The sequence below is a fragment of the Schistocerca americana genome, chromosome X, assembly GCF_021461395.2.
Source record: "Schistocerca americana isolate TAMUIC-IGC-003095 chromosome X, iqSchAmer2.1, whole genome shotgun sequence".
Classification (NCBI taxonomy): domain Eukaryota; kingdom Metazoa; phylum Arthropoda; class Insecta; order Orthoptera; family Acrididae; genus Schistocerca; species Schistocerca americana.
This window is the reverse complement of record NC_060130.1, coordinates 87,981,852-88,009,166: the sequence shown is the minus strand read 5'-3', so window position 1 is coordinate 88,009,166 and position 27,315 is coordinate 87,981,852. Positions and strand designations below refer to the sequence as shown.

The 27,315-nt window shown below is 41.1% G+C and overlaps 1 protein-coding gene across 2 annotated transcripts in view; it reads right to left on the bottom strand.

Annotated features, from left to right (window-relative positions):
- Positions 1–27,315, bottom strand: part of LOC124555378 (high affinity copper uptake protein 1-like) — a 164,157-nt gene that overhangs the window by 37,209 nt on the left and 99,633 nt on the right. For both annotated transcript variants that reach the window (XM_047129270.1, XM_047129271.1), the window contains exon 2: positions 2,083–2,190. In XM_047129270.1, coding sequence (XP_046985226.1) covers positions 2,083–2,190 — 108 coding nt within the window. The remainder of the gene's footprint in view (positions 1–2,082; positions 2,191–27,315) is intronic.

The window sequence follows — 27,315 nt, the reverse complement described above, 5'->3', positions numbered from 1 at the left end:
CTTAAACAAGATAAATAATGGTGCTGAGCTTTCCAAACAATTCCTTCTTCAGAGTAAACAAAACATCCGCATGCGCACACCTGTACAGCTGTGTTTTCCCAGCAGACTGCATTGTGATGGCTCTGCAGCTCAATTGGGGTGAGGTATATCATTTTGGGAAGGGTGAGAAGCACTATGAGTAGGATATACCTCATTTCCAAATGCACTAACATGTAGTCAAAGTCTGGAAAAGGATATAGCTAATTTATTCCATCTCTGGGTGACACTAGGTAATGATGAAGGTGTTACTTAGAAGCTAGTTTGGGTGGTCAGGGGATTAGAGGCATGTGTGGTATTCTGCCACACACCCAATTTACAAAAATCCTAATCCACCCTTACACCACACTTACTCCCTACCCCTTGCCACATGGTTTGTACCCCTGTGAAGGACCCGGCCACATCTTACTCCAGTCCTATCAGATGGACGGCTACCTGTGAAAGTACCATAATGCATACCAACTCTGCTGTATCTTCTGCATAGTATTTTATACGGACACAACTGGTACCCATCTGTCCACCAGTATGAATGGCCACTGCCAAATTGTGGCCAAGAACAGAACTGATGCCAAGTGGCAGAACATGCCACTGAACACAACAGGCTCAACTCCAATGGCTGCTTCACAATACATGTCATATAGACTCTCCTACTCATCCTACCCCCCCCCCCCCCCACTGCAACATCTGCCCATCTCTTAAGTACATAGATGGTAGTTGTCCCTACAACAGGTCCTTTAATCCTGTAATCCTCCTGGTCTCAATATCTGCTTGCCCCCAAATCAAACCCTGCCTTATGATCACCACTTCATTCATCTTATACTCTGACCCTTCTGTCCAAAATCCCGCCCCCCCCCTCCCCACACACACACACACACACACACACACACACACACTGTTGTATCTCCCCTTTCCAGTCCACTACTGTATAAAATTTTATACTGTACACCACTTGTGACCTTGCACCTGAGTGAGCTCACTAGTGCCACATCCCTATCCTGTGCATCTGCTGCCTCCTTCCCAGCTATCAGACACCATTCCCTAATCCTCCCTCACACTTCCCACCTTTCTCACTTACCTCAGTCCACTCCGTGTGTGTGTGTGTGTGTGTGTGTGTGTGTGTGTGTGTGTGTGTGTCCCCACTCCTGAGGAGGGCTCCATATTGACTGGATTCCTAAGGGCCAAGCAAGCGATAAACACACACCCCTACTCACCTCAAATTTCTTGTGCATGGGCAGAGGTGACTATCTATGAAGGTGAGACTGCCACAGATGAAAAATCTTCTATAGATTACAGTTACCAAGATGTCTAAAAATCTACTTGATTATATCTACAGACTGACTCCACAAGTGACCATATGTGGTACCCTCCACCATGTTCCATATGGTCTATTTTGTGTATGCCTGTTGGTGACTCACCACTTCTACTTTCAGAGAGTGGTTTCCTTCAGTCCAAAAGTATTTGCTTTGTACCAGAAGTCCTTTTAGGCTCTCACATTCTATTCAGTTCCATTACTGTTTAATAAAATATAGTCAATGTAATTTTTAGTTCCATTCTGTATCTGCCAAATCCATTTTCTAATAGTTTTCTTTGGAAAGAATGTTAAGAATAGAACATACATAGCTGTCCAAGACAGTTACTACAGATTTGTGAGCTCTATCATTACTGGTATAATTCCCAAAGTAAAACAAGGAGAATGATAGTATTTATTACTGAAAGGATTGTCACGTGTAAAACAGCAGGAAACTATGTAATGCAGCCTCCAAACAGCAGAAATAACGTAAAATAATGTATCTGCAGTAGACATATATCATCAATATCATAACATCTTTCAAATGAGAAATGTACATAATTTTGGATTCACCAAATCAAAAATTACACAGTTTAGCCAGGATAACAAAAAAAAAGCAAATAGAGTCAAAAACATTAGTTTCAATTTGGGAATTAATTTTGCAATAAATGGAAAATGGAAAATGCAGGGTTGTTATAAAGTAGTTACTAATTCAGACAGACACTTCAAAATCTTTTTATGTGCTTATTTAAATGTACCATCATAGAATGGCCACACATGTCGTCACTCATCCCCTCATCTGTATGATTCGTATGATTCGTATGATCCATATCGTGATCCATCATATGGTGTGCACTATGGTCCATCTGAAACAGAATCAACTTTCATTACAAATTGTTAACCACAGAATTTTATTATACACACTTCTTAACTGTTTCTATTTATTTATTTATTGAAGAAAAATTTTATTATCAATTCTAGATAATCTGTTTATTACCCAGTTTGTAAATGAGAGCAGCAAATATCATGAACTGAAATTGATTGCAAAGAATCCTGTTGGAAGAACATCTGCAACTGAGCATTTTAGCAGAGGGTGAAAATACTGCTTCAGTTGTAAATTTCTTTATTTTCACACGACCAGTTTTGGACTGTTATAAGACTATCATCGGGTGTCGTAGCTGTGCTGTGGTCCCCGAGCGCCGTGGGTACCAGGTGCGGTGTGCTGCCTACGAGCGCAGAACACAAGGTCTCCGTGTTCTGTGCTCATAGGCAGCACACCGCGCCTGGTACAAATGGTGCTCAGGGACCACAGCACAGCTACGACACCCGAACATAGGCTTATAACAGTCCAAAACTGGTCGTGTGAAAATAAAGAAATTTACAACTGAAGCAGTATTTTCAACCTCTCTGAAATTGATTGACTGTAAACTGTTATTCATCAAAACATAAAGAACATACATGCTCTCTTCTTACTACTCTTTCTACCTACTTTATCATTCTTATATACAATGCTCCTCATAAAAATTATAAGGAATATATGTGTATTTTCAAATTTCATACAATGCTCCAACCCTAAGAAAATCTATGTTCTCCTACCATGACACTTATTTCCTGAGTTATCTGAAGGATAACAATGATGATGTAAATAATAACAATAATAGTTTTTATTGGGTTCACAGACAATGTATATCCCACGAACCAAGTCCAAACTGCATGAAATAATGCACCATATTTCATATCAAAATTACTTACATAGTATTACAGTGATGTACAGTACTGGCATTTAAGAAAAAACATGTATTCTGTAAAACAGGTTTTGCAATAAAATTGCTCTGAGATTTTTTAAAGTGTATATTAAGTTAGCATGAAGCATTTTAGGAGATTTTTGTCTAATATAGAAGGGCTTCAATTTGCATTTCATAGTATTGTGTCAGGACATCATCAGGTGCATACCTCAAATTTGTCTAGCACAATAGTCCATGTAGCTACATAATTCTCTCGATTCAAGATTGTCTACCAACCTAATTGCTCTTTTCTGCAGTTTGAGTATTAGTATTACACTTACACTATGTGATCAAAAGTATCCAGACACCCCCAAAAACATATGTTTTTCGTATTAGGTACATCGTGCTGCCACCTGCTGCCAGGTACCCCATATCAGCGACCTCAGTAGTCATTAGACATTGTAAGAGAGCAGAATGGAGCATTCCGTAGAATTCACGGACTTTGAACATGGTCAGGTGATTGCATGTCACTTGTGTCATACATCTGTATGCGATTTCCACACTCCTAAACATCCCTAGGTCCACTGTTTCTGATGTGATAGTGAAGTGGAAATGTAAAGGTACATGTACAGCACAAAAGCGTACAGGCCAACCTCGTCTGTTGACTGGCAGAGAGTGCTGACAGTGGAAGAGGGTCATAATGTGTAATAGGCAGATATCTATTCAGACTATCACACAGGATTCCAGACTCCATCAGGATCCACTGCAAGTACTATGACAGTTAGGCAGGAGGCAAGAAAACTTGGGTTTTATGGTCGAGCAGCTGCTCATAAGCCACGCATCATGCCGGCAAATGCCAAATGACACCTCACTTGGTATAAGGAGCATAAACATTGGATGATTGAACAGTGGAAAAATGTTGTGTGGAGTGACAAATCATGGTACACAATGTGGCGATCTGATATGCAGGGTGTGGATATGACGAGTGCCCGGTGAACATCATCTGCCAGCGTGTGTAGTGCCAACAGTAAAATTTGGAGGCAGTGGTGTTATGGTGTGGTGTGGTCATATTTTTCATGGCACTATCACAGCACAGGCCTAAATTGATGTTTTAAGCACCTTCTTGCTTCCCTCTGTTGAAGAGCAATTTGGGGATGGCGATTGCATCTTTCAACATGATCGAGCTCTTTTTCATAATGCACGGCCTGTGGCGGAGTGGTTACATGACAATAACATCCCTGTAAGGGACTGGCCTGCACAGAATCCTGACCTGAATCCTATGGAACACCTCTGGGATGTTTTGGAACGCTGACTTTGTGCTAGGCCTCACCCACCAACATCGATACCTTTCCTCAGCGCAGCACTCCATGAAGAATGGGCTGCCATTCCCCAAGAAACCTTCCAGCACCTGACTGAATGTAAGCCTGTGAGAGTGGAAGCTGTCATCAAGGCTAAGAGTGGGCCAACACCATATTGAATTCCAGCATTGCCAATGGAGGGTGCCACGAACTTTTAAGTCATTTTCAGCCAGGTGTCCTGATACTTTTGAGGACAGTGTATATGTGTTCAGCAGTTCCTCACAATAACATTGTACACTAAGTTAATGTGGAATAAAATAATTTTAAATACATAATTTTCATAGTATTTTCATCTTTAAGGTAGCTGACATAATTTAACAGCTCTAGATTTCATACAGAAGTAGACGATACACGATCTTTAGTACATTATTTGATACATCATCATATCTTTTATTATGTTATCAGATATTTATGATTATGTTTATTTGTTTAGCATCTACTATTCATAATTTAACACTATTTGGAATAACTGTGTATACTGTAATCAACAAAGTTGGTTATTTTACTTCATTTGCAAGATTACGATAATTTCAAATTTAGGGCTGACATTTCAGTTCTGTTAAACAAAAATTTCTAATCTGGGAATATGTTAATTCACTCATGTAATACATTATTTGTACAAAATTCACAAAAATTATTCAACAGAAAGTACTATAAAACACTGTATAATGTCGTGACTGAGTATTCAGATTGTCAGTAGATAATAATCGTTAACATGGTGTACAAGCTAGTTAGTTGGTTTAAACGTGGGAAGCTAGTTAGTTGTATCACATAATATACCTTAAGTAATGAAACCTCTGCAAATGTTAGGAATGAAAATAATTAAGGACTCTAACAGAAATTTTCATATTTCAAAAGCAATTGTTGAAAGTCAATATTTTATATAAAAAAATAAATTCTGTGATGTAATAAACAGTGTGGAATATTTTATTTATTACTGTAAACTTATTACCACATTTCATTTTTGTGATACATAATTTTCTCACTACAACTTTACAAAAGTAAAGAACTTGTCATCACAGATTGTTAATTTTTTTAATATAAGGGCTGGTGTTAAATGAAAGCAGTTACATGTTATGTGAACTACTGAGTTGTTGTTGTGAACAGTGGAAGTTGGAATTAATTTGGTATAAATGAATGAAGAAAATTAACAGGATGTGTGCTTTGGGTTTTTTTAATTTCAAAGAGTAAAATCCTAAAATTTGGAAATGAATCCAGTGTGAAAAATATACAACTTATGGACTTCTGCAATGGATGAAATGATTCAGAAGCTCAATTAACAATCATGGATACCCTCAATACAATAAGATAAGTACTGATACAATAGAATATTGCTTCCTGCTCAAAGAACTATTTACCTACTATCTACAGATAATTCTTTCACACTTTGAGTAGAATGTGATTTCTGGAATCATAATTAAATTTATGACTTTTAAGTGAACATGAAAGCTGCACTAAATTCATCCGGCACATATATATTTGAGCTGAATTTCCCACTTACTTTGTAAGATTATCCCAAATCATTTTTCAAGGAGTTTTGCATGTTTGGGCCTTTCTGCTATACTGTCATCAATGGAAAGGTTGATATTCTCATTGCGCTTGGTGTTTAGATTGGAGTTATACTAAATATTGTATTATGGCTGTTATGTAGGTTAGTTCAGGAAAACTTTTGGGTAATGTTATTTCCAACATGTCAGACAAAGGTGACCTGCAATATTAAAGTTTTATAATTATGTGACAGAATTCCTTGCCACTACTTATCTTCAGCAGGGTGAAATTCTTAGTACTTCCAATAGACACACAAAAGTGCAGGGATTTCCCCTATGTTTCAGAACTATAGTTCCTTCCTTGGAGAAGAAGGAGTGCTAGGTTAGGAAAGTTAAAAAGGAAGGATAGTTCAGTCAATCCCCAGGATGAGTGGGATTAATGCGTAGTGCGGATGAGGGGAGATGAAGATGAAGTGGAAGGCATCAGAGAGAATAGGAGGTCAAAAGTAGAATATTGATAGCACTGTGTCAGCTTCACTCCAGAATGATGAGCACAAAGTATGCATCTATTGGCAGTATTGAATTTTGCCCCCTAGATTAAATTTAATATACTTTTGGGCCATAGAGCCACAGTGAGCAGATTTCATCCATAAATCTACTGAATCAGAGACACCATTAGATCTAGAGATGGCTACCAATGACAGGGCTTCTTCATACCCATTATAAAGCTGCAAGTGCTCTGATGGCCATCTTGGTCAGTGCTGTGCGACATCCCTCACTGACACCACTGTATAAATTCACTGTCCAACAGCAACCACCAGTTTACTGGTTTTCTGGATACTGATTTTTTGGATACTCACAGGCCTACTCATTTTGTTGTCAACCCTCGCACACTGAGGACATCACCTTTGATCCTTTGTGGACTGCATTTATGGTTAATGGTTTTGAAATCTTGTTTTTTCCATGGACTCTAGTACCTATCTGGCCACAATAGGCTATTTTCCTGTGTTAAAAATATGGTTAAGGTTGTTATTATTCTGAGTGATAATAACATTCAAGTACCAATATTCTCACAAAAGATCTTTTATTTTTATGTTATTAAAGCTTAAAAATCATTAAATATCAAGATTTGGTCACACTTTTACTGGCTGAAGCTCTGGAGACGTCACAGCATAAGAGTAAGACAAAGCAATACCTCTATTGTAATCAGCTGTGCCCTTTCAAAGGAACCATTGCAGCATTTGCCTGAAGCAATTTAGGGAAATCATGGAAAACCTAAATCAGGATGGCCAGATGCATGTTTGAATTGTCATCCTCCCAAATGTGTTATAGGAATGTTAGCCAAAGTTGCTAGGTTTTTATGTACAACTACTGTAAACAGCTTAGCTATTTAATGATAGAAAATGCAATTAAAAGTTTCAAGTAACAATATAAAAGAATTTTTTAAACACTGACAGTGGAAAACTTCCAGAAGGTAATGCGTTTATGCTCCGCCCATTTAGCATGGCAATATGTGCAACGATGGACATTCTTTTCTGTGCTGCCTGCAACATCAATAAACTTGCTCAAAACTAAGGAATTGTAAAACTTTTGCAAATGAATCCATATTTTATAAATAGATTGTTGACTATTAGTCATGAACTATGACCCAAAACACAATAAAATTATTCTTGGCAAAGTTTAGTGCTGATTTCCTATGTAAGAGACTCAGCAGGGTGACAGCTCACAGATGTGAGACAATGAATACCACACAATGAATACCACATGTAATTGAATCTTGGAACAGTTTTATATTTTTAAAAGTTTTACACAAAATGCAAAAACAGCATTAGCAGGAACTCACTGTAGGAGTTGTTTAAATGGTGGTGTGTATTAAATATAGATTCAAATTAATCTTAGTCTGAGCAATGTACAACTGAGGATAAAAGCATGTACTTTGCATACAAACAATTCATTGTTTTTAGAAAGCATTGCTAATAGTGAAGATATCACCATATGCCCACAGTACAACAAGGTGTAGGATGATGAGGTTTTGTATACGGAGAGATATGCAGGTAAACATAAGGGCTGTGATAGTTGTGAGTGTAAACTAACATCAGTGTCTAATGCAGACTTACTTCATCTTTATGTAAGATGATGAAATTTACAAAGTTTAAACAATAGGGATTCTAGGTAGACAGCACAAAGATGAAAGATGTTGTTTCCAATATTGTAAAAAGTGTATGGTTACATTAAATAGAAAATATCTTTTCGAACATGATGTGTGTGAATAACAATTGCAAACGTAAGCCCATGTAAACAGCAAAGAAAACAAAATAATACGCTTTTTTCTGACTGGTGGGCTGAAGCTTTGCAATTGTGATATGGTTTTCATATGAGAGGACTGTCAAGTCATTTAACAAATAACTTAAAATATTCTTTTGGGCTGCATTTGAACCAGTGATCTTTGAATACTGATTTATACAATTTAACGATCCACCACCCTAATAACTGAGCTACCAAGCAATGTATGTGAAGTAAGGTCAAACTACAATTTTCACTAAGAGTTTAATTTTGTTTAATGACCCTATCCTTCCTTATAACAGTGGGAAAGCATATCTCGGAGGTAAATTAATGTTAACATCAGAGAGCTAGGCATTTTTAATTAAGTTAGGGAAGTCGTGCATCGATGTGGTGCCATTTTGCTGGTACAGTGCAGTGCAACCACATTTTATGCATCTTCTCATTCTTTGGAACACTCAGGAACAACGTCTCAAGAGTTTTTACAGATGTATTTATACAATGTAGTGCTACACACCATTTTAACCCATTTTCTGAAATGTAAATTCTGAAACAAGGTGATATGAATGAGCTTCACGACAGTAGAGCCATTGACGTCACTCAAATAGTGCATTTTAGTGAACTTTCAAATTAATTTTCACTGGTATATTTTTTATGTTTGTGAAGACTAAGCATGTTGGTGCTATAGAGGCAGTTTATCCATCAGCACATGCAGTGCATGCTGTGAGTCCCATGCTGTCAGGGGCCTGGCAGACATACTGACCAGGTTTTCAGGGGAAAATTAATATTACTAGTTTTCAATTGAAAATCATTGTACTGTTTTGAATTTTAAGTGCATAATTGTGCAGCACTGCCAGTAATAGACACTGAAACAAGATCATATGTATTTCTGAACATGTGACAAATATGTTCATTGTAATGCCACATTTAGCATATTACTAATTTGCTTATTAGTTCAATTTACGTATTACAAACGTGGACCACAATATTGTTGACAGAGATTGTTTACTTTAGACTGTTAACAAATCATTTGTTGATATAGGCTTACTTTGGCAGTAAACTATGTTGGTCACTACGTGAAACATCGAACAACCAGAATTTATTTAAATTTAGTGATAATGAATCTCACTTAATGCTATTTTTGCAGCCCTTCCTTTTACTAATTTTGAATTAAGCCAGTGAACCTTTACAGCAAATTTGTATCTGATGTTTCAGCACCTGCTTGTAATGTTTTCATGGATGCGTTAATGTTGAACCATTTGAGTTATATTAGTGTGTTTATTCTCTGTCGTATGTTATGGTGTTAGGTTTCTAGCTTTCACCCCTGAGTACATCAAGCATTCCTGATGTAATGTTTAACTGTGTGGCATAGTTCTATGGAGTGTTTCATGAAGCTTTGTTCTATCCGGAGGTCTCAACTTTGGCAGTTTATAATATGATACATTTAACCTGTTTACTGAAATAATATAACCAGTTTCAAAACAAGGCTGCATTAACCAGCACCTATAATAGCAGACAACTATCAGTTCTGCTTGCCAGTAGTTCGAGTGATGGTAGAATAGGGACCTTGCTATTAATCAGTGTTATGGTCACCGTGTGACCATTAACTGGTCTTGAGGTGTACTTATCTTCTTGTGATCATGTACCAACAATCCCATTCTTGTTATATGATCATGTACCACCAATCACACCTTTAATAACTATTCTGCATGAGACAGCAGGTACTTTAATGGGTTGCATTAAAATTTGGTATCTAATGGTCATTCACTCCGTGCTCTGCCACATCTACAATATTTGTAGTTTCTTCACTTAGCATTATTTCTAGGTCCACTTCCATGGCAGAGTAGTTAGTATGTGTTACTGCTATGTGGAGGACCTAAGTTCAATTCCTGATATTTCCCACTAATATCAGAATTACCTGGATGAGGAGTAGCAGTTCCAAAGTTCAGAAATCTGCCTCACAAATGGGTTCCTATGGAAGCTGTGGAAGACCATCATGACCTCACCTCTCTCATATGCCACATAGTAAGACAAGAGTTACAGTAGCTTATGGCAGCCAGAAATATCAGCTAGTGTACACAAGAAACAGCACCTATGAATGTCAACCGCATATCTCAGTAGGTAACAGAATGTTAAGGAAGACATGTATTGATGTTTAGCACTAATCTCTGCCATTAGTCAAATGTGCCACTAAGAATAGAACTGGTCAACTTGGAATCATGCTGCAGCCATCAAAGACAACCCAGTATCTAAGTAATACGTGTACAACTGACTCCTTGAGCAGGTATAACGTCCGCAGAAGAACAGACATTTTGAGGATGTAGGACAACACACTTGTCTGTTTCCACTGTGGACACCTCACACAAACTGTATACTACTGCAGAGAAAGATGATGAATATCTGATGATTATTACACACCAAATGTCAACCATCACAACAGTCCATTTTACTACAGTCAACTGCAGACAAATATAGTCAGACTGTGGGACAAAGCTCTTCATTGTACCCTGGATAGCATCACTCCCCAACATGTTGTAGTCAATTCCAATCTACATACAGAGGTACCAGCAGCTTGCCTACCCACAGAATCAAAGAAAACTATGACAGGTGACTATCTATGGAAGTGAGACTGCCACAGATGAAAAATCTTCTATAGACTATATGTCTAAAAATCTACTTGATTATATCTACAGACACACTTCACAAGTGACCATATGGAACATGGTGGAGGGTACCACATACTACTACTATTCAGAACTTATTTTTTTCCACTCACAATTAGAGCTAGAGAAAAAGGAACAGTTTATAAGCCTCTGTACAAGCTCTAATTTTCTTATCATACATTTGTGGGCATTACGCAAAATTTACATTGGCAGCATTAGCACCGTTCGACAGTCGGCCTCAAATGATGGTTCTCTAAATTTCTTCAATATTACCTTGTGAAACAAATGTAGTCTTCCCTCCAGGGATTCTCACTTGAGTTTACAAACCGTCTCTGTAATATTTGTCTGCTGATCAAATCTACTGCTAACAAATCTAGACGAACACCTCTCTGCTACTTCGATGTCTTTCTTTAATCCAAACTGGCGGGGATCCCAAACACTTGAGGAGTACTCGAAAATGCATTGCACACACCGTCTCCTTTACGGGTGAGCTACACTTTCCCATAAACCTCCCAATAAAATGAAGTCGACCATTTGGCTTCCCACAACCGACCTGATGCGATTGTTCCAATTCATATTGCTTTGCAACATTATGCCTCGATATTTGCTCGATGTGATAGTGTCGAGCAGTGCTGTATTCGAATGTCACAGAATTTTTTATCTACTTAAAGCAAGCTGACATTCATCACACAAACTAGAAATCCTGTCTAAATAATCCTGTATCACCCTACTGTCACTTGAGAATGAGACCTTCCCAATCATCACAGCGTCATCAGCAAATAGTCATAAATTGCTGCTCACCATGCCGGTCAGACCATTTATGTATATAGAGGATAAATGCAGTCACGTCACATTTCCGTGGGGCACTCCTGACGATACCCTTGCTTCTGATGAACATTTGCCATTGAGAACAACATACTGGGTTCTATTACTAAAGAAGTCTTTGTGCCACTTACATATTTGGGAACCTAATCCGTATGGTCGGACCTTCATTAACAGTCTGCAGTGGGGGACAGTGTCAAATGCTTTCAGGAACTCTAGGAATATGGAATCTGCCTGTTGCCCTTCATATATGGTTCACACGAAATCGTGTGAAGAAAGGGCATGCTCTGTTTCACATGAGTAATGCTTTCTAAATCTGTGTTGTTTTGTCGTCAGGATCTTTTCTGTCTAAAGGAAATGTATTACATTTAAACTCGAGGTGTGTTCAAGAATTCTGCAGCAACAATGTTAGATATACAGGAGTCACCACCTGTGCTTTTTTTAAGGTCGCTTGGGGCTTTGCACTGGGAGAAAGGTTCACGATAAATGCAAGTATGAGACCAGTGCCATAGAGTACTCTCTGTAAAACCGAATTGGGATTCAATATGGACCCGGCGACTTATTTGTTTTCAACTGTTTCAGATGGTTCTCTACGGATGTCTGTACAACCCTTGTGCGTGATTAATTTCTTAAACTTCAGCTTTCTGTTTACTGTCTTCCACTCCCTCTTCAGACTTGTTAAAGAGTGACTGGATAGAAGCCTTCGACCTGCTTAATGATTTTACGCACGACCTGAGTTTTCTCGGGGTCTCGGCAAGATCTTTTCGCTAAAGTATGATGGTGAAGAGTATGTTTCGCACATCGATCTTTTTATGGACTCATGAATTGCCACTAACTTTTGCCTGTCGACATTTGTGGGTTATTTTTTTGAACGGAGAGTGCAACAATCTTTGCTTCATCGGCATTTTCCGAGTTTTATTATTAAACCACGGTTGGTCTTTTCCATACTTAATCCACGTACTTGGTACACACTTCTCCAGAGCGCAATTTACGATCAGTTTAAGATTTGCCCGTAATTCCTATACGACTGCCATATTGGAACTAAATGATGTCCATTCATTGTCTAAGTGGGATACCAACAACTGCTTATCTGCTTTTTCTAGCCTCCTTCATGGATTTATTAACTTTCCTAACCATCGTCTCTATAATGACATCCCTATCTCTAACTGACATTGTCGATAAGGTCAGACCTGTTTGTAGCTACAAGGTGTAATATTTCCATTATTGCTTGCGGGCTGTCAAACTCTTTGTTCAAGACAATTTTCGGAAAACCGTTCTCAAAAGACTGTGTCCTTACCCCCCAATGAATCAATAGACGTCTCAGTATATACTCGGTAAGTCGTCTCTAATTAACATTGCATGATCCGGATTATTTCCGCGCTACTGCGCGTAGACTTTCTTTGAGCGATTCTACAATTGTTCCGTCCGCCCCATTAGCTGAACGGTCAGCGCGTTGATTGCCACGCACGGGGGCCCTGTTTCGATTCCCGGCTGGGGAGGGAGATTTTCATTTCATCCCCATTGTCGATGCGCAGGTCGCCCAATGTGACGCCTGTACTTGGCGGCCGAACTTCCCGACTGGGAACTCCCGGCCACTGACGCCCATACGCTCATTTCCATTTTACAATTGCTCGGACGAATCGAGTGGCCAATGAAAACATCCGATAATTGAGTTCACCTACGCCTGCTACTCGTATCCGGATAGCTTCACAGTCACACTTAGTTTCTACCCCGAGAGACAAAATAATTCTGTCGACAGCAATGTGCACTCCCTCTTCTATGGCGCCTAATCTGTCTTTTTCGATATACGTTCCATGCTCGTCAGATATTCGGAGCTTTCTATTTCGTGTTTCATCCAGCTCTTGGTTCTGACAATAATTTAAGCACGACAACTTTCCTGGAAGGCAATAAGGTCAGGAACAATGTTACGAATTCTTTGACAATTTACTGTCAAAATTATGACAGTCGAAATGTCTTTCCTTTGTACGCTACGCGATCTGATTTCCCTCTCTTAGTATTGACTGGCGTGCCTTTCTTAGAGGACATCAAACTACCGCCTAGCTTTTCTTTTCTTTTCTTTTTCTTAAGAAAGCCACGTGCACTCCACAAATACTCTGGTACCAGAGTAGTGTTCCCTTTGTGTAGTGCATCTCTCACTTATCAAGGGCAGTCATCATCGACAGCCAATCTGTTCGGGTGCTAGGACTTCTTGTCGGTGATGTCGAATGGTTACTAACGCCAACTAAAGAAGATAATGTCCTCTGATGCGAAAGGAATTGTGCTAAAAAATTGCAAATAGGAAATATGCCCAGCCGACATGAACATGTCTTGCAAAACTATCAATGACAGAAAACAGCCCTTCGAATTTTTCCATGTAAACAGAATGTAGTCATAATGTTACTCTCGTACGAACCTTCTTACAGACGTCACAAGCAGTCACAAACTGTGGAAAATCAGAGACGCTGATTGACGAAACTGTTCCAACAAGCACACGTAAGGACTATTGCTCTGGTCGGTCGCTTGCCGTCGAAGATGATATCCCGCCGTCATCAACGAGAAGAGTTCGGGTCATCAGTCTAGATGCTCAGTAAAACTGTGAAGCTTTTGTCGGCTGTGAAAAACTACTCAGATCTCAGAGGAAATCTAAATGCCAGCGACGATCATAAGCGTTTTAGGTGGTCAACGAGAACTTTGAATGAATTACTGTCACGAGAACCTAAAGGTATGTGCGTAGAGACAGACGATCCAGTGCAGGAAGGAAAGTTAAATGCCATCGTGCTCCACAACCACTACGGACAGCATAGGGAGGGAGGGAGGGGGGGGGGAGTTACTAACGAAGTTCCAATAGTATCTGGCTTGAGCGAGAAACAATGTCTGCGAGTATTAGCCATTCTGCACGAATTTGCGGATGCTTTAAAATCTGCAGTGAAGAAACGAATGTCCGAGGGGTCCGTGATAAAACACTGTATCAACACTGCAGATCGTCCACTACCCAAGCAGCTCTCGTATATGGCGTCGCCGGCTGAACGACGGATAATCCAAGAGGAAGTGGAAAAGATGCTGCAAGATGACACAATTCAACCTCGAGAGAGGCCCTCGGTCCTCTCCTGGCACATGGCGTTCCCGTGTCTGCAACCAATGACGGCACTGACGACACCTCACACTCGTTGAAAAACCACACTGAGCTGTGTGATCAGGCCCTGAAGAAAACACGATTTCGACTGGCGTCACGCGGATGCACGGGGTCGGCAGTGGCAGCCGCTCTTCCCGACCATTGTCAATGGGAGCCGGTGTGTCGCCCACTTGACCTCCGCGGCTGAAGGCGAGGTTCAACGGCCGGCGCCAGATGGACCCTTCGGCGTGGGGGTCGGTGCGCGCACCACCGCTTTCATTGGCAGAGAATGCCACACTACATTGTGCTTCCGCAAACACGTCGCGCTGCCAGTAGGAATTCTGTATTCGTCCGCCGCCAACGTATTTAGGGCCGCACTGGCAGCTTCGTCGCGGTTAGCTTCCTGATGCAGCTCGTGCCACATCAGCCCACTCTACCACGGCGCCGTTCCGCTGGAAGTGCAGCACATAATCGGAGTGGTTGTCGACGAACTAATCGGGTTGTCGTAGTGAACTTTTAAGTTTAGAAAGTCACTTCGTGAGCGGTGTGGCATCCGTACCGGATAGTGTCGATAGAAGAGATAGAGAAGATCCGACGGAGAGCAGCGCGCTTCGTTACAGGATCGTTTAGTAATCGCGAAAGCGTTACGGAGATGATAGATAAACTCCAGTGGAAAACTCTGCAGGAGAGACGCTCAGTAGCTCGGTACGGGCTTTTGTTGAAGTTTCGAGAACATACCTTCACCGAGGAGTCGAGCAGTATATTGCTCCCTCCTACGTATATCTCGCGAAGAGACCGTGAGGATAAAATCAGAGAGATTGGAGCCCACACAGAGGCATACCGACAATCCTTTCCACGAACAATACGAGACTGGAATAGAAGGGAGAACCGATAGAGGTACTCAAGGTACCCTCCGCCACACACCGTCAGGTGGCTTGCGGAGTATGGATGTAGATGTAGGTAAACTTTAGTTTCTGCCAGTGTAATTCAGACGTTTCTTTATGCGCCACGGAAGGCAATATTTCGTTAAACAGACTTAATTTTTTTTCACTGGATGTCCTTACTGATAGGTTGACCACCAGAATGGGATTCGTATTCAGATTAGCTATCCAAGAATTAATTGGAATAGTTAGACTATTTTGTTTTGTTTACAACTTTCCAGACAAGGAAATTCAGTCAAATCCCTTTTCAACTCATTTATTTTTGGTGTAGTGATAAAACTTTACTTTACTTACCGATTTGTGCCTCAGACATTCAGAAGTGACTCCTATGAATGAAGTATACTTTGTTTAGGATGTTCACGAGTTCTCGTTAGTGTCCCCACTGCGGGACCCTTTAAGAGCTACTGCTTCTGATTCGAGTAGCTCAATTGCCATCACAACATGAATTTCACCCTGTTCCTGTCCTGCCACATAGGTAAAATCCCTGGTAGTGATAGAAATTCAACTCAGGTCCTCCATATTAGTGTCAGAGACAATGACCATTTGACTATGGAGAGAGATCGACTGCTTGAAAGGAGCAAAATATTTTTCAGCTGGCAAATCGAGGTTGATGAGGCCTACCGGGAAAAGACCACCTTCATAACTGGCATTACATTGTCCTTGACGACGTGTGTTCAGAGATGAGGGTATCGTCAGGGGCGCCCCAGGGAAGTGTGATAGGACCACTGTTACTTTTTATATACATAAATGATCTGTTGGACAGGGTAAGCAGCAGTCTGTAGCTATTTGCTATTTTATTTGGGGTAGGTGTTGTCGTTGAGTGACTGAAGGAGGATGCAAGATGACATAGACAAAATTGCTAGCTCGTGTGATGAATGGAAGCTAGCTCTAAATGTGGGGAAAGTGTAAGTTAACGCGGATGAGTAAGAAAAACAAACCCAAAATGTTCGGATACAGAAATAATACTGTGCTGTTTGACACAGGCCCGACAATTAGATATCTACGCATGAAATGGAATGAGCATGTAAGGACTGCCGTAGGGAAGGTGACTGGTCGACTTCAGTTTATTGGGAGAATTTTAGGAAAGTGTGGTTAATCCGAAAACGACGCTAGTGTGACCCATTGTTGAGTACTGTTCAAGTATACGGGATCCGCACAATGTCGGTTTAAAGGAAGACATCGAACAAATTCGGAGGCGGGTAAGATTTGTTACAAGTAGGTTCAAACAATCTCAAAGTATTACGGAGATGCTTCGGGAACTCTAATAAGAATCAGTGGAGGGAAAATGACAGTCTTTTCAAGGAGCACCACTGAGCAAATTTATAGAACATACATTTGAGGCTGACTGCAGAACGATTATACTGCCTTCAACGTACATTTCGTTTAAGGACCATGAAGACAAGATCATAGAGATTAGGGCTTGTTATGGAGAATATAGTCTACTTCCCCTCGCTCTGTTTACGAGTGGAACAGGGTACCCTCAGCCACGCACCATACAGTGGCTAGCGGAGTATGTATGTAGATGTAGACACTAAGAGTTCAAAACTGTGCTGTTTGGACCATGTAACAGTCCAGGCACTCTCGAATGTAGGGTGGACATCCTGCTTAGAGACTTTAAATGGAAGATGTGCCTTTGCTATCTAGAAGACTTTTTTTTTCTTCAAAGACATCTGAAGAACATCTAAGCTGCCTGACAACCATGTTGACGTTCTTTCAGACCACTGGCCTCTACATGAATCTGAAAAGGTTTCTATTTGTCTCCCAATAAATAAATATCTTGGGGTACCTAGTGAATGGTGACGGAGTCCATTCCATGAAGAGAAAATAAGCAATCACAGATTTTCGACTCAGTGGCACATTTGTGATTTGAGAAGTTTCTAGGACTGTGCTCAAAGTAACGGCGATTCATAAATAACTTCTATACCATACCATGTCCCTTGCAAGAACTGCTGCAGGAAGACGCCAAATTTTCCTGAACAAGGTGCAAAAAAGATCTTTCCTTGTACTTCAGGAGGCGTCGTCATCACCTCCATCCATAGCACTGTATAACGACAATGCCAAGATAGAACTTCACACTGACATTAGTGGTCATTGGGTAGGTGAAGTTCTAGTGCAACTTCGGGAAGGCGCTGAGAAGGTGATAGCTTATGCTTCCAGAGTATTCCCCAAGTGAGAGATGAACTACTATCCAATCGAGAAATAATGACTTGCATTTGTTTGAGCCATTTAAAAGTTCCAGCCATATCTATTTGGCAAACCATTCATTATTTTGATGGTGGCTGACTAGCCTGAAAGATACATAGAGTTGGCTGGAGAGATGGGCACTGAGGCTTCAGGAATAAGATTTCACACTGGTCTACAAAAGTAGATGCAAACACAATGACGCCTACAGCCTTTTAAGGAATCCTTTGGTGTAACACAGCAGTGTGGATGAGTTGCTGAACAGAGGGGAGGTCCAGCACTGCTGAAAACCGTCGAAGCCTTGAAGAATGTGGAACCGCAGGACAATTTGTTAATAAAAACACTGTATAAGAGGAACTATGATCCACTGGGGAGTAAATGGTGTTCATCAACCTGAACGTGAGGATCTTCCAGTGCGGCCATGTAGAGGAGCACTCTCATCTACATCTAGGATACTGTAGTTGGTGCCAATGAGAACTTCTGCAACAGTGGGTCACCATTTCTGCGGAAGAGGGAGAAATGCCGCTTGCACTGTGGAGTAATGGCTTGCGTTGCTGGCTGGCATACTGCTGGTACCCAGTTCAAATCCTTCCACACGCCAATTTTTTGTTACTTGGTATTTATTATTTCTAGAAGGTTCTCGAAATTTATCATGTTTATAGTGTTTGTATGTGTTGCGATATTTGATGCTTCTATAAATAGCAGCACTTTCCGTCCAGGAGGTAGTTCTGTTCAGTGTGTTGGTGTCAGCACAAAGCACTTTTATTAATACGTATTGCACTTCCGTAATGGATCTGGACTTGATTGTGGTTGCAGTGTGGCAATATTATTGACCCTCCTTATGTTGAAATCTGAAATTTTCTTCAGAAGAGGTAAATTTTCCCAGAGTTTGCTTTTTTTAAAGTCTGAAGTGTGTGAACTCAAAAATGCCAATTTTATTGTTTTCAACCTTTTCTCTCGTATATTTTGTGTATTTCCACGTGATTCAACACTGTTGATAAATTACTCCATTTCTGAGATACCTCTGCCGTCGCGGTATGCAATTTTTAAAATGTTTTCTTGATTAGTCATATTTCAACAAATTGTGAAACTAGAGATCACGACTTATGGTTATGACTGTCACTTTCTTCCTTTGTTTCAACAGCTGTATCAGCTGATGTGTCCCATATGTATGAAAACAGTTGCGGCGGTTGACAGTTTCGGTTCAAATTTGAGTTAGCAAAATAGATACAGAAAGGAGTGCAAATGAGGAACGAAATTTACGCTCCGCAAGATGTTACGAACAGCAGCCATTTTACCTTTAATAGATTCCCTAAGCTCTTACGTGGGACCAAATTTTTTCTTTAATAATTTCTTGGAACTGGGGAACCCCAGCCTGTATGAAATTAAGAGATTCCATTTATCTTTCAGAAGCTGGTATTTGTTAGTCCACCACCAACAAACAATTTCGCCCCCTATGGGCATTATAAAATATTAGTGTGTACAGATAACATTTTTGTGTGTAAAATCCACGTCAGTATCGGTGTAGTTGATATATTTATAATATTTTTACACCAAAAATGGACTTTTTCATGAAGCATTGACATGTTTTGCCACCAGCTGCTAGTTTAAAAACGCACTGTTTCTGGAGTCCATCGTAGTTTTAACTGCGTTAGAATGCTAGTGACGTGAAACTCCGTATTTCGACAAAAGAGGCACATTTTAAGATGGCAACAAGAGAGATGTTAGTTTTACTCAAAACTCGTCACTGGTGATATTCCTCAGAGGAAAAGGAGTCAGAAGTCTGGGGAAGATAAATTGCCCCCCCCCCCCCACCTTTTTTTTCCGATAGTGAATGACTGGGAATGGAACTTGCCAAAGGGTTTTATTTCTATATTTTAACGATCCGAGAAATTCGAAAACAAGTCACAACACATAGTGTTCCATATTTTCCTTCCTTTTTCTTTCATGCTATCTCCATTGAGAGTGATTTCGTGGGCTTTTTCATTTCTAACATCTTTTGATGTATAGACATATTTTCATCTTGGGCAAAAGTGTTTCTTTCGAACAGAACTATATTTTGGAACCAGAACAGTTCTTACTGAGACAGTACTAACATTTCGTTGCTCTGAAGTTGTGAACACGCTGACAAGTTGCAGAATCCTGTAGAGCCCCTTTCACGCTGAAAACAGATTAGCAAGATCTTTGATGAACTGAGGCGAAATGTTCAGTCTTTCAATGTGTACTGGGATGGAAACAAAATTATGGTACACTATTTCGTATGATTTTTTTTCATATTTCTCAAAACATTGAGGCATGGAAAGAAAATCCTTTCGTGAGTTTCAGTCTCAGTCGTTCATTATTAAAAACGTAGTGGAGTGCAGGATTTCACAGAAACTGCAACAGAAACGGCGATTTATTTTCCCTAGATCCCTTTTCTTCTTTTCCAGAGAAGTGTTATCAGTCACGAGTGTGGAGTAATACGTACACTGCTCATGTTGCCATGTTAGAAGTTTCTCCTTGTGTCAAAATACACCAGAGTTTACAAAGATTCACCTAATTAACATTCTAATTCTGTTGTAATGGCAACAGTATCCTGAAACAGTGTGTTATTAATCTAGCAACCGAGGACAAGATAGGTCAAAAGTTTATGAAAAGGTTCGTTTTCACTATAACAATGAACGTCTTGTCGGGAAACACACAGCAATTCCCGTTTCACCAGCCGTCGATGGCCCTTAAAATTACATTATTACATTGGATAAAAAATCTGTATGTAGGCCTATCTGAATATCGCCATAGATAAGGAAGTTTCGTCTATTAACCATACGACAAAATATTCTCATCTTTTTGTGCCGTCATCTGCAAAAATCTCATTTCAGTATCTCAAACCATTTACGAGATACAAGGGATATTACGAATATTTCATTCTTGCTTTACGGCTTTCGCACGTGAGAAGAGTCCATGCGCTACATACAATACATTTTCTCGAAACTGGCAACAGATATAGGTATCTTCCCAGGTTTAAAGAAAAATTCAAACTGTTATCTATATGTCGTATGTGGCAACGTATGGCCTGACCTGCACGAAACGGAAATTGACCTCTTTTTCATTGCAAACTTCCTGGATTTCGTGCAGTGGGTTACTTCGTTTGGAAATGTCACAGCGATTATGACCGTAAACGAAATAAGCAGTTGATCATGAAGCTGACCAATGGGGCTGAGATTTGAGAGGAACCATCTTTTAGTAACGCTGCAGAGCAGTCTGACAGAGCGCGCTGTCGTTATGCAGTGTTCAAATGGCTCTGAGCACTATGGGACTTAACATCTGAGGTCATCAGTGCCCTAGAACTTATAACTTCTTAAACCTAACTAACCTAAGGACATCACACACATCCATGCCCGAGGCAGGAGTCGAACCTGCGACCGTAGCGGTAGGGTGGTTCCAGACTGAAGCGCCTAGAACCTCTCGGCCACAACGGCCGGTCATTATGCAGTGTAGTGGGCAGCGTGTGAGAGGTACCGCGTGCGAGCCATCCGTTTCGCGTGACTCACTGCAAGTCAACAGTCAAGTGTGCCAACCAGCAAACTAAGCAGCGAGTCTCCACTAAAAAAAGTAACGAAAAAATTAATTTCTCGAATGTTGGCAGAACCAACTTAAGACAGCACTCCTTTTATTTACAAGCTCGCATGATCGTAGTCTGCAGACTTGTGTTTCGAATCGTTGTGCAATGTAAAGTATTGATAAGATTGGTTGCAAAATTCGATCTTCAAATGCTGTATTTGTCTGAAACACAGTTCCTTTGGAAGTTGTTAACGCGATGTCATAAGCACCGAGGTAAGATTATTATTATCATATTAAAAATTTTATTTAATGTCTAGAAACTAAACAATGTTTTGTCGTCGTTAAAATATTTTTTATATATTTTACTGTTGTCGTTATTAAGATCATAGGCATCTGTGGCACATCAAAAGTGGCTGATGGCAAGTTATATTTCGGAGGTAGTGGGGGCGGGGGTGGAGACGGTGGAGAGGCGGTAACGAACTGCCCCCCTCCCCCGAACACCCAAACCCTACATCAGAGTCTTTTTACACCCTGTCAGCCATCGGATAGTGTCCATGGCCTCGACTTTTTTTTTATTTACTTGGCGGTCCGATAGCTCTTGACATTGTAGCCAACTGACCGCAGCTACACTTCCACATGCCTCTATTCTTAAGTGCGCTAGCGTATGAAGAGGCTACTCATCGCCACGACAGCTGCTGCATTATCCAAAGGTTGTTCTAACGTCTCTTCCTCCGACCGCCTTATCCAACCAGTTACAGGACCGAAGTGGAATACGAACTGCAGTACAAATGGGATCTTCACATAAGATTACGTAGACCATCGCTTGCGATGAAGCCACGTGCAGAAGTGAAAAAAAAATCCAAATAGTAATAGGGTATCGAAGACCGGATCTTTTGAATTTGGAATGTGGCCTTAACCCATGCAGCCAGCAAACAAAATATGTGAAGTATTCACTTACAGGAAATTTAGATATTTTCCACACAACAGGAAATGCAGTTAGTCTACTAACGCACGTCAGTTAATTTCTTAGTATCTTCTGTTTACGCTAAGGGAAGTGCCGTTCAGACTCGTCAGATCCATCTAAAATACATGACATACAGACCATGTGTACGTATCATTTGTTAGAATGCGAACACTGTGATGAATTTTCATGGCCTAGTGTTGTGTTCGCGCTGCTGTGGATGACTGGGAGAGGGAAAGGGGCAGGCTACCTCGAACCGTCTCAAATATCACCAAGGGGTGCATCAAGCTTTAAGTCCTCATCTGATGGATACACCAGAATCGTGTATGAATTATTCTTTCAGGATACTGCCAAGTGGACTGAAATTTAAACTAGGGTAGTGGCGCTTATTTTGGCCACCGGAAACAGGACACCAACACTCTTCTGCTGGTGCTGGTGAAATTTCAGTGACAAAAATTTCTTCTACCATCGTGGGACAGGACAGCACCGTGTTGGCGACCTCACATATGATGGCAGGTGTTCAGACAATCTACCTCTATATTCTACATCTATACTCCACAATCCATATTACAATGTGGGGAAGAGAATAGGGGAGAGCAGGGCTAGAAGTTACCGAGGTAAGTAGTTCCGATTGAAAGAACTCTGCGAGGGAGAGAGAGATGAATATGAAGTAAACACATCGTGAAATGAAACGCCACGGCGCACCGACGGCAGCTATCGTAAACAGGCTAGTGGTCCCCGGAACATCGAAATGACAGCATGTGCGTCGCTAGTTCACCTAAGTAAATTTTTCGTATTTGGTATTTTTGATCTATCTCACCTATGTTTCGTAACGTAACCAAAATGTTGCATTTATTTCAACGTGTGATTGTGGCTAGATGTTCCGTTTTTCGGGGACACGTTGTGACTTCGGAACAACTTGCCCCAATTCATTTGTACCACCAATGGAATACAAATATCGTTATTTTTTCTTTTTTAGTATAAGGGCGTTCAACATGGAAATGTGTTTGCGCTGGACCGTTATTCCCTCCCATGTAAATTTTCCAGGTGACTGCTTCTGCACATTTCCCGCCTTTATTCAGTTGAGAGAACAACGATTGTGGTGTGTGCATCTAGAAAATGAAAGACAGATGGAAGACAGGTTTGCTGGTTCTCTAGACATGAGAAGCACCTTAGTTGATTTTGTAAATTATAAGGATGATTTGGAATCTTATCACCGACATCGGTATTCGCGAGTGGTAATATCAGTTTCCACAGTTTTTTCGAGTTTTCACGTGAAGATCTTCGCAGGAGGGATAAGTTTCTAGTACTCGGTGGTTACTGCACGCTTCACCTCCCTAAAATTTCGTGTTTCTAGAGAAAAATTCCAGCCTATATTTTCGGAATTACACTGTGCAAGCGATCTGTAGCATACTGCTATGTGCTCGATGTCGAGAAGTATCGCATAAATAGCATGATATTCTGGCAAAGCATGTGAAAATACTTATGTTCTTGTAATCTCAGAGTCTGGAGATGGGTGTAGAAAGCAAACAAGTACGCAAGCAGGTCGGGACCAGAAACAGTAACGCCTTTGTGCCGAGGGGAACCGACCCAGCCTTTGTACAACGGTTCGGAAAGTGACCTAGGTCCACTGAGGGTGTTCTGGCCACTCGTTGGGCCAGTATGTGTACGGGGGCAGATGACTAGTGACCGTCGGCTGTGGTGGATGACCTATGACCTACTGACCTCGTGGGAAATATTTAGTGCTGCGAGGACTACAAACGATCTATGTGTTTATCCTATCTGTCTTCGTGGTATATGTACGACTGCCTGTTGATCACTAGCTATATGCAGGATCCAGAAGTAATGCTTTTGTTTTGTGTAGGATACGTATTGTGTGTTTACTACATGAACAAGATATGTGGTGATATATAGCCAGGTTGGAGATCGGTTTCACACTGAAATATTTAAGATTCTGTCGTCAGTGCCAGAACAGTGTAACTGAGGAACTGTCTTCCCGAATTTCATGATCTGTAGACCACTTTTACCAGGTTTAACTGTTAGTGCAATATGGCGATATGTACAAAATAGTTTTGCCACTGGAAGTCTCGTCTGCAGAAAAAATGGCGGACAGTGTTCCCACTCAGGCAGCAGCAGCAGGTTGGCAGGTAAATTCAATAAGAGCCAATCAGAATGCTCCATTCATTCACAAGACATCCTTTGTGCTGGGACATAGGAGCCTCTAGAAACTGGTTCGAACAGGATGGGGGCAAGGTATCTACAGAAAGTTGTAAGAGTAACATGGTGTCTTCTTTGTTTAAGTGTTGAAAGACAAGTTGAAGCAGACCATCTATCTCTGGTGGGATGCTGTCCCTCATCCTCCATTGTCGCATTAGGACATCTCCAGACCAGCAGCTGTAGGACATTGAACATACCAGTCATTTTTCCCTACTGTAGGCCAGTGTTTCGAATCCTCTTTGCATAATTGTTCTGACTTTCCCTTCTGTGCTTAGATAGTTCTCTCTCGTTAGGACCATCACGAAAAATGCATTTGGTGTTATTCTGGGTTATTTTTGTAAACAGGACAAGAATTTCCGTGCAGACAAGCTGAGACATCATGAAAGCTCCAACAACAAGAAAAGCGACCGTTAACTATTTCTGCAACGCTTTATGATTTCCAAGGGGGAGACCAGGATCTCATTTACGTAGACGTATAGCGTCAGTATAAGATTGACAACCTTTTAGCTGCGCCTGGTAGGATGAGCTGTTAAGCAAACATCTTGGTCAGACCCAGACCTGCAGCTGTGAAAGCTATGCGTCAGCCACAGTGGCTAAGTAAACACATGCATGGCCAGAGGCGTCTCGCATGTGGGATGGACTGTCCCGTTAGGATCACTAGGAAGAATGCATCCGGTCATCAATCAATCTTTGAACTCTGTAGGGAACAGTTCACTGATATGTCATGGTCTAACTTCTTAGCAATAGTCCTCAAGCGTTTTTACATGCGATGAGTGTTTGTGCAGTGCATTATTTCCGCTGTTTAAGCGTTGTAAGCGTATTTTCAGGGCATTCTAGATGCATTATTTTGCCAATTTTACACGTAGTGAACGTGTATGTGCATCAGTCTACTGCATTATTTTGTGTACAGGTCTGTAGGCTATGCAATGCATTATTTCGGCAGTTTATAATTAGTGAGTGTGTTTGCAGAGTGTTTTACAATTTACGAGTAGTTTGCGTGTCTGTACATCAGTGTACTGCATTATTTTGGTAATTTATGGGTGGTTTACAGGTCTGTAGGCTATTTATTGTGACCCCAAGCACGTCACGGCGAGTGTTTTGTATCGGCATAATAAACTATGTGAAATTCGTCCCTAAATGAATTGTTCCCACTGAAAATAAATAAAGTACACTCCTTCCTATCTCCAGCAGCTGGACACAGACTGACCTTTTCCCGCTATTTTTCCCCAGACCACCATGGGACGACAGCGCCCTCTGGTAGCAGTACTTTGTACTAGGTCAGTTGAACTTCGAACCTCATGGTGAACACACTGGATGGAGCTACTGCCTATGGCAACTCAAATTGTTTAAACAAACATGAATGCAAAATAAAGACTTACATCCATCCTATCTAGCAGCCCAGCAAAGGCTGAGTCGTTTTCCCGCCAATTCCGAGGAAGAGTGGTGGTTGGCTGACTTACATTAGTGGAAGTATCCCTATTGACCTATTTTTCCGCCAAAATTTCCCCACCATTTTCTTAGGTTAGTGGAGGTAGCCCAACTGACCTATTTTCCTGCCAAAATTTGAAGTTCCCTCTATGACGTCATTGCGACATTGCCAAATCTGTCGCCACCATCTAGGATCCGCCAACGTGAATGAATTTGGTAACAATGAAATGTGGGACCATTCTCTCTTTGTCCTACCACTGACACGATGCAACTCGTCTCCCCGTGAATTCCAGACATGTTCTATTGGATTGAAATCAGGAGAGCGAGCAGGCCATATATCTTTAGTTTCCATGAAAACATTAACCACCTTAACTCTACGAGGTCGAGCATTATCATCCACTAATACGAAGTCTGGGCCCACAGAACCTCGCAACAACTGCACAGGAAGCTCCCACGATCTTGTCACGATACCTGATACCAGTGAAACCTTGCCGCTTCATAATTTCGTGACGAAGTGTTCGTGTGGTGATCCTCCTTGATATCGGTCTCTTTCAAGAATGTTTGGGTCGCGAAATTGAGTTCCACGTTCCCTCCAGATGCCAATCCGTCGAGAATCACTCTCCAGACCAAATCGGGACTCATCTATGAAAAGAACATTGGCCCACTGTTCGACCGTAGAGGTAGCATACCGACTACACCACTCTAGACGTTCCCTTCTGTGAAGACGCGTTAGAGATACATATACAGCAGGTCTCAGACAATAAATGCCACTCTGCCCGAAGCCTTCTGAACAGGGTTTGCCTCGATACAACACGTCCAGTGGATGCTACGGGGTCAGGTGCCAGGTGCTGTGCACTACTAAGGCGGTACCGTCGTGCTTTTACAACCAAATACCGGTCCTCTCTGACGTCACAAATGACCGACCCTGCCCTGGCCTTCGGGGTACAGTTCCGGCCTCTATAAACTGTCGCCACATTCGAGAAGCACAACGATTCACATTAAGCCATCGGGCCACATCAGTTTGCGAATGCTTGCTTCCATTCTTCTACATCTACATCTACATTTATACTCCGCAAGCCACCCAACGGTGTGTGGCGGAGGGCACTTTACGTGCCCCACTGTCATTACCTCCCTTTCCTGTTCCAGTCGCGTATGGTTCGCGGGAATCCTTAGGATAATTTAGGTTAAGCAGTGACACACACACACACACACACACACACACACAGAACTGGGAAATAGCGGTTTGTTGCTTTAATTTTGAACGCCAGTGTAACACA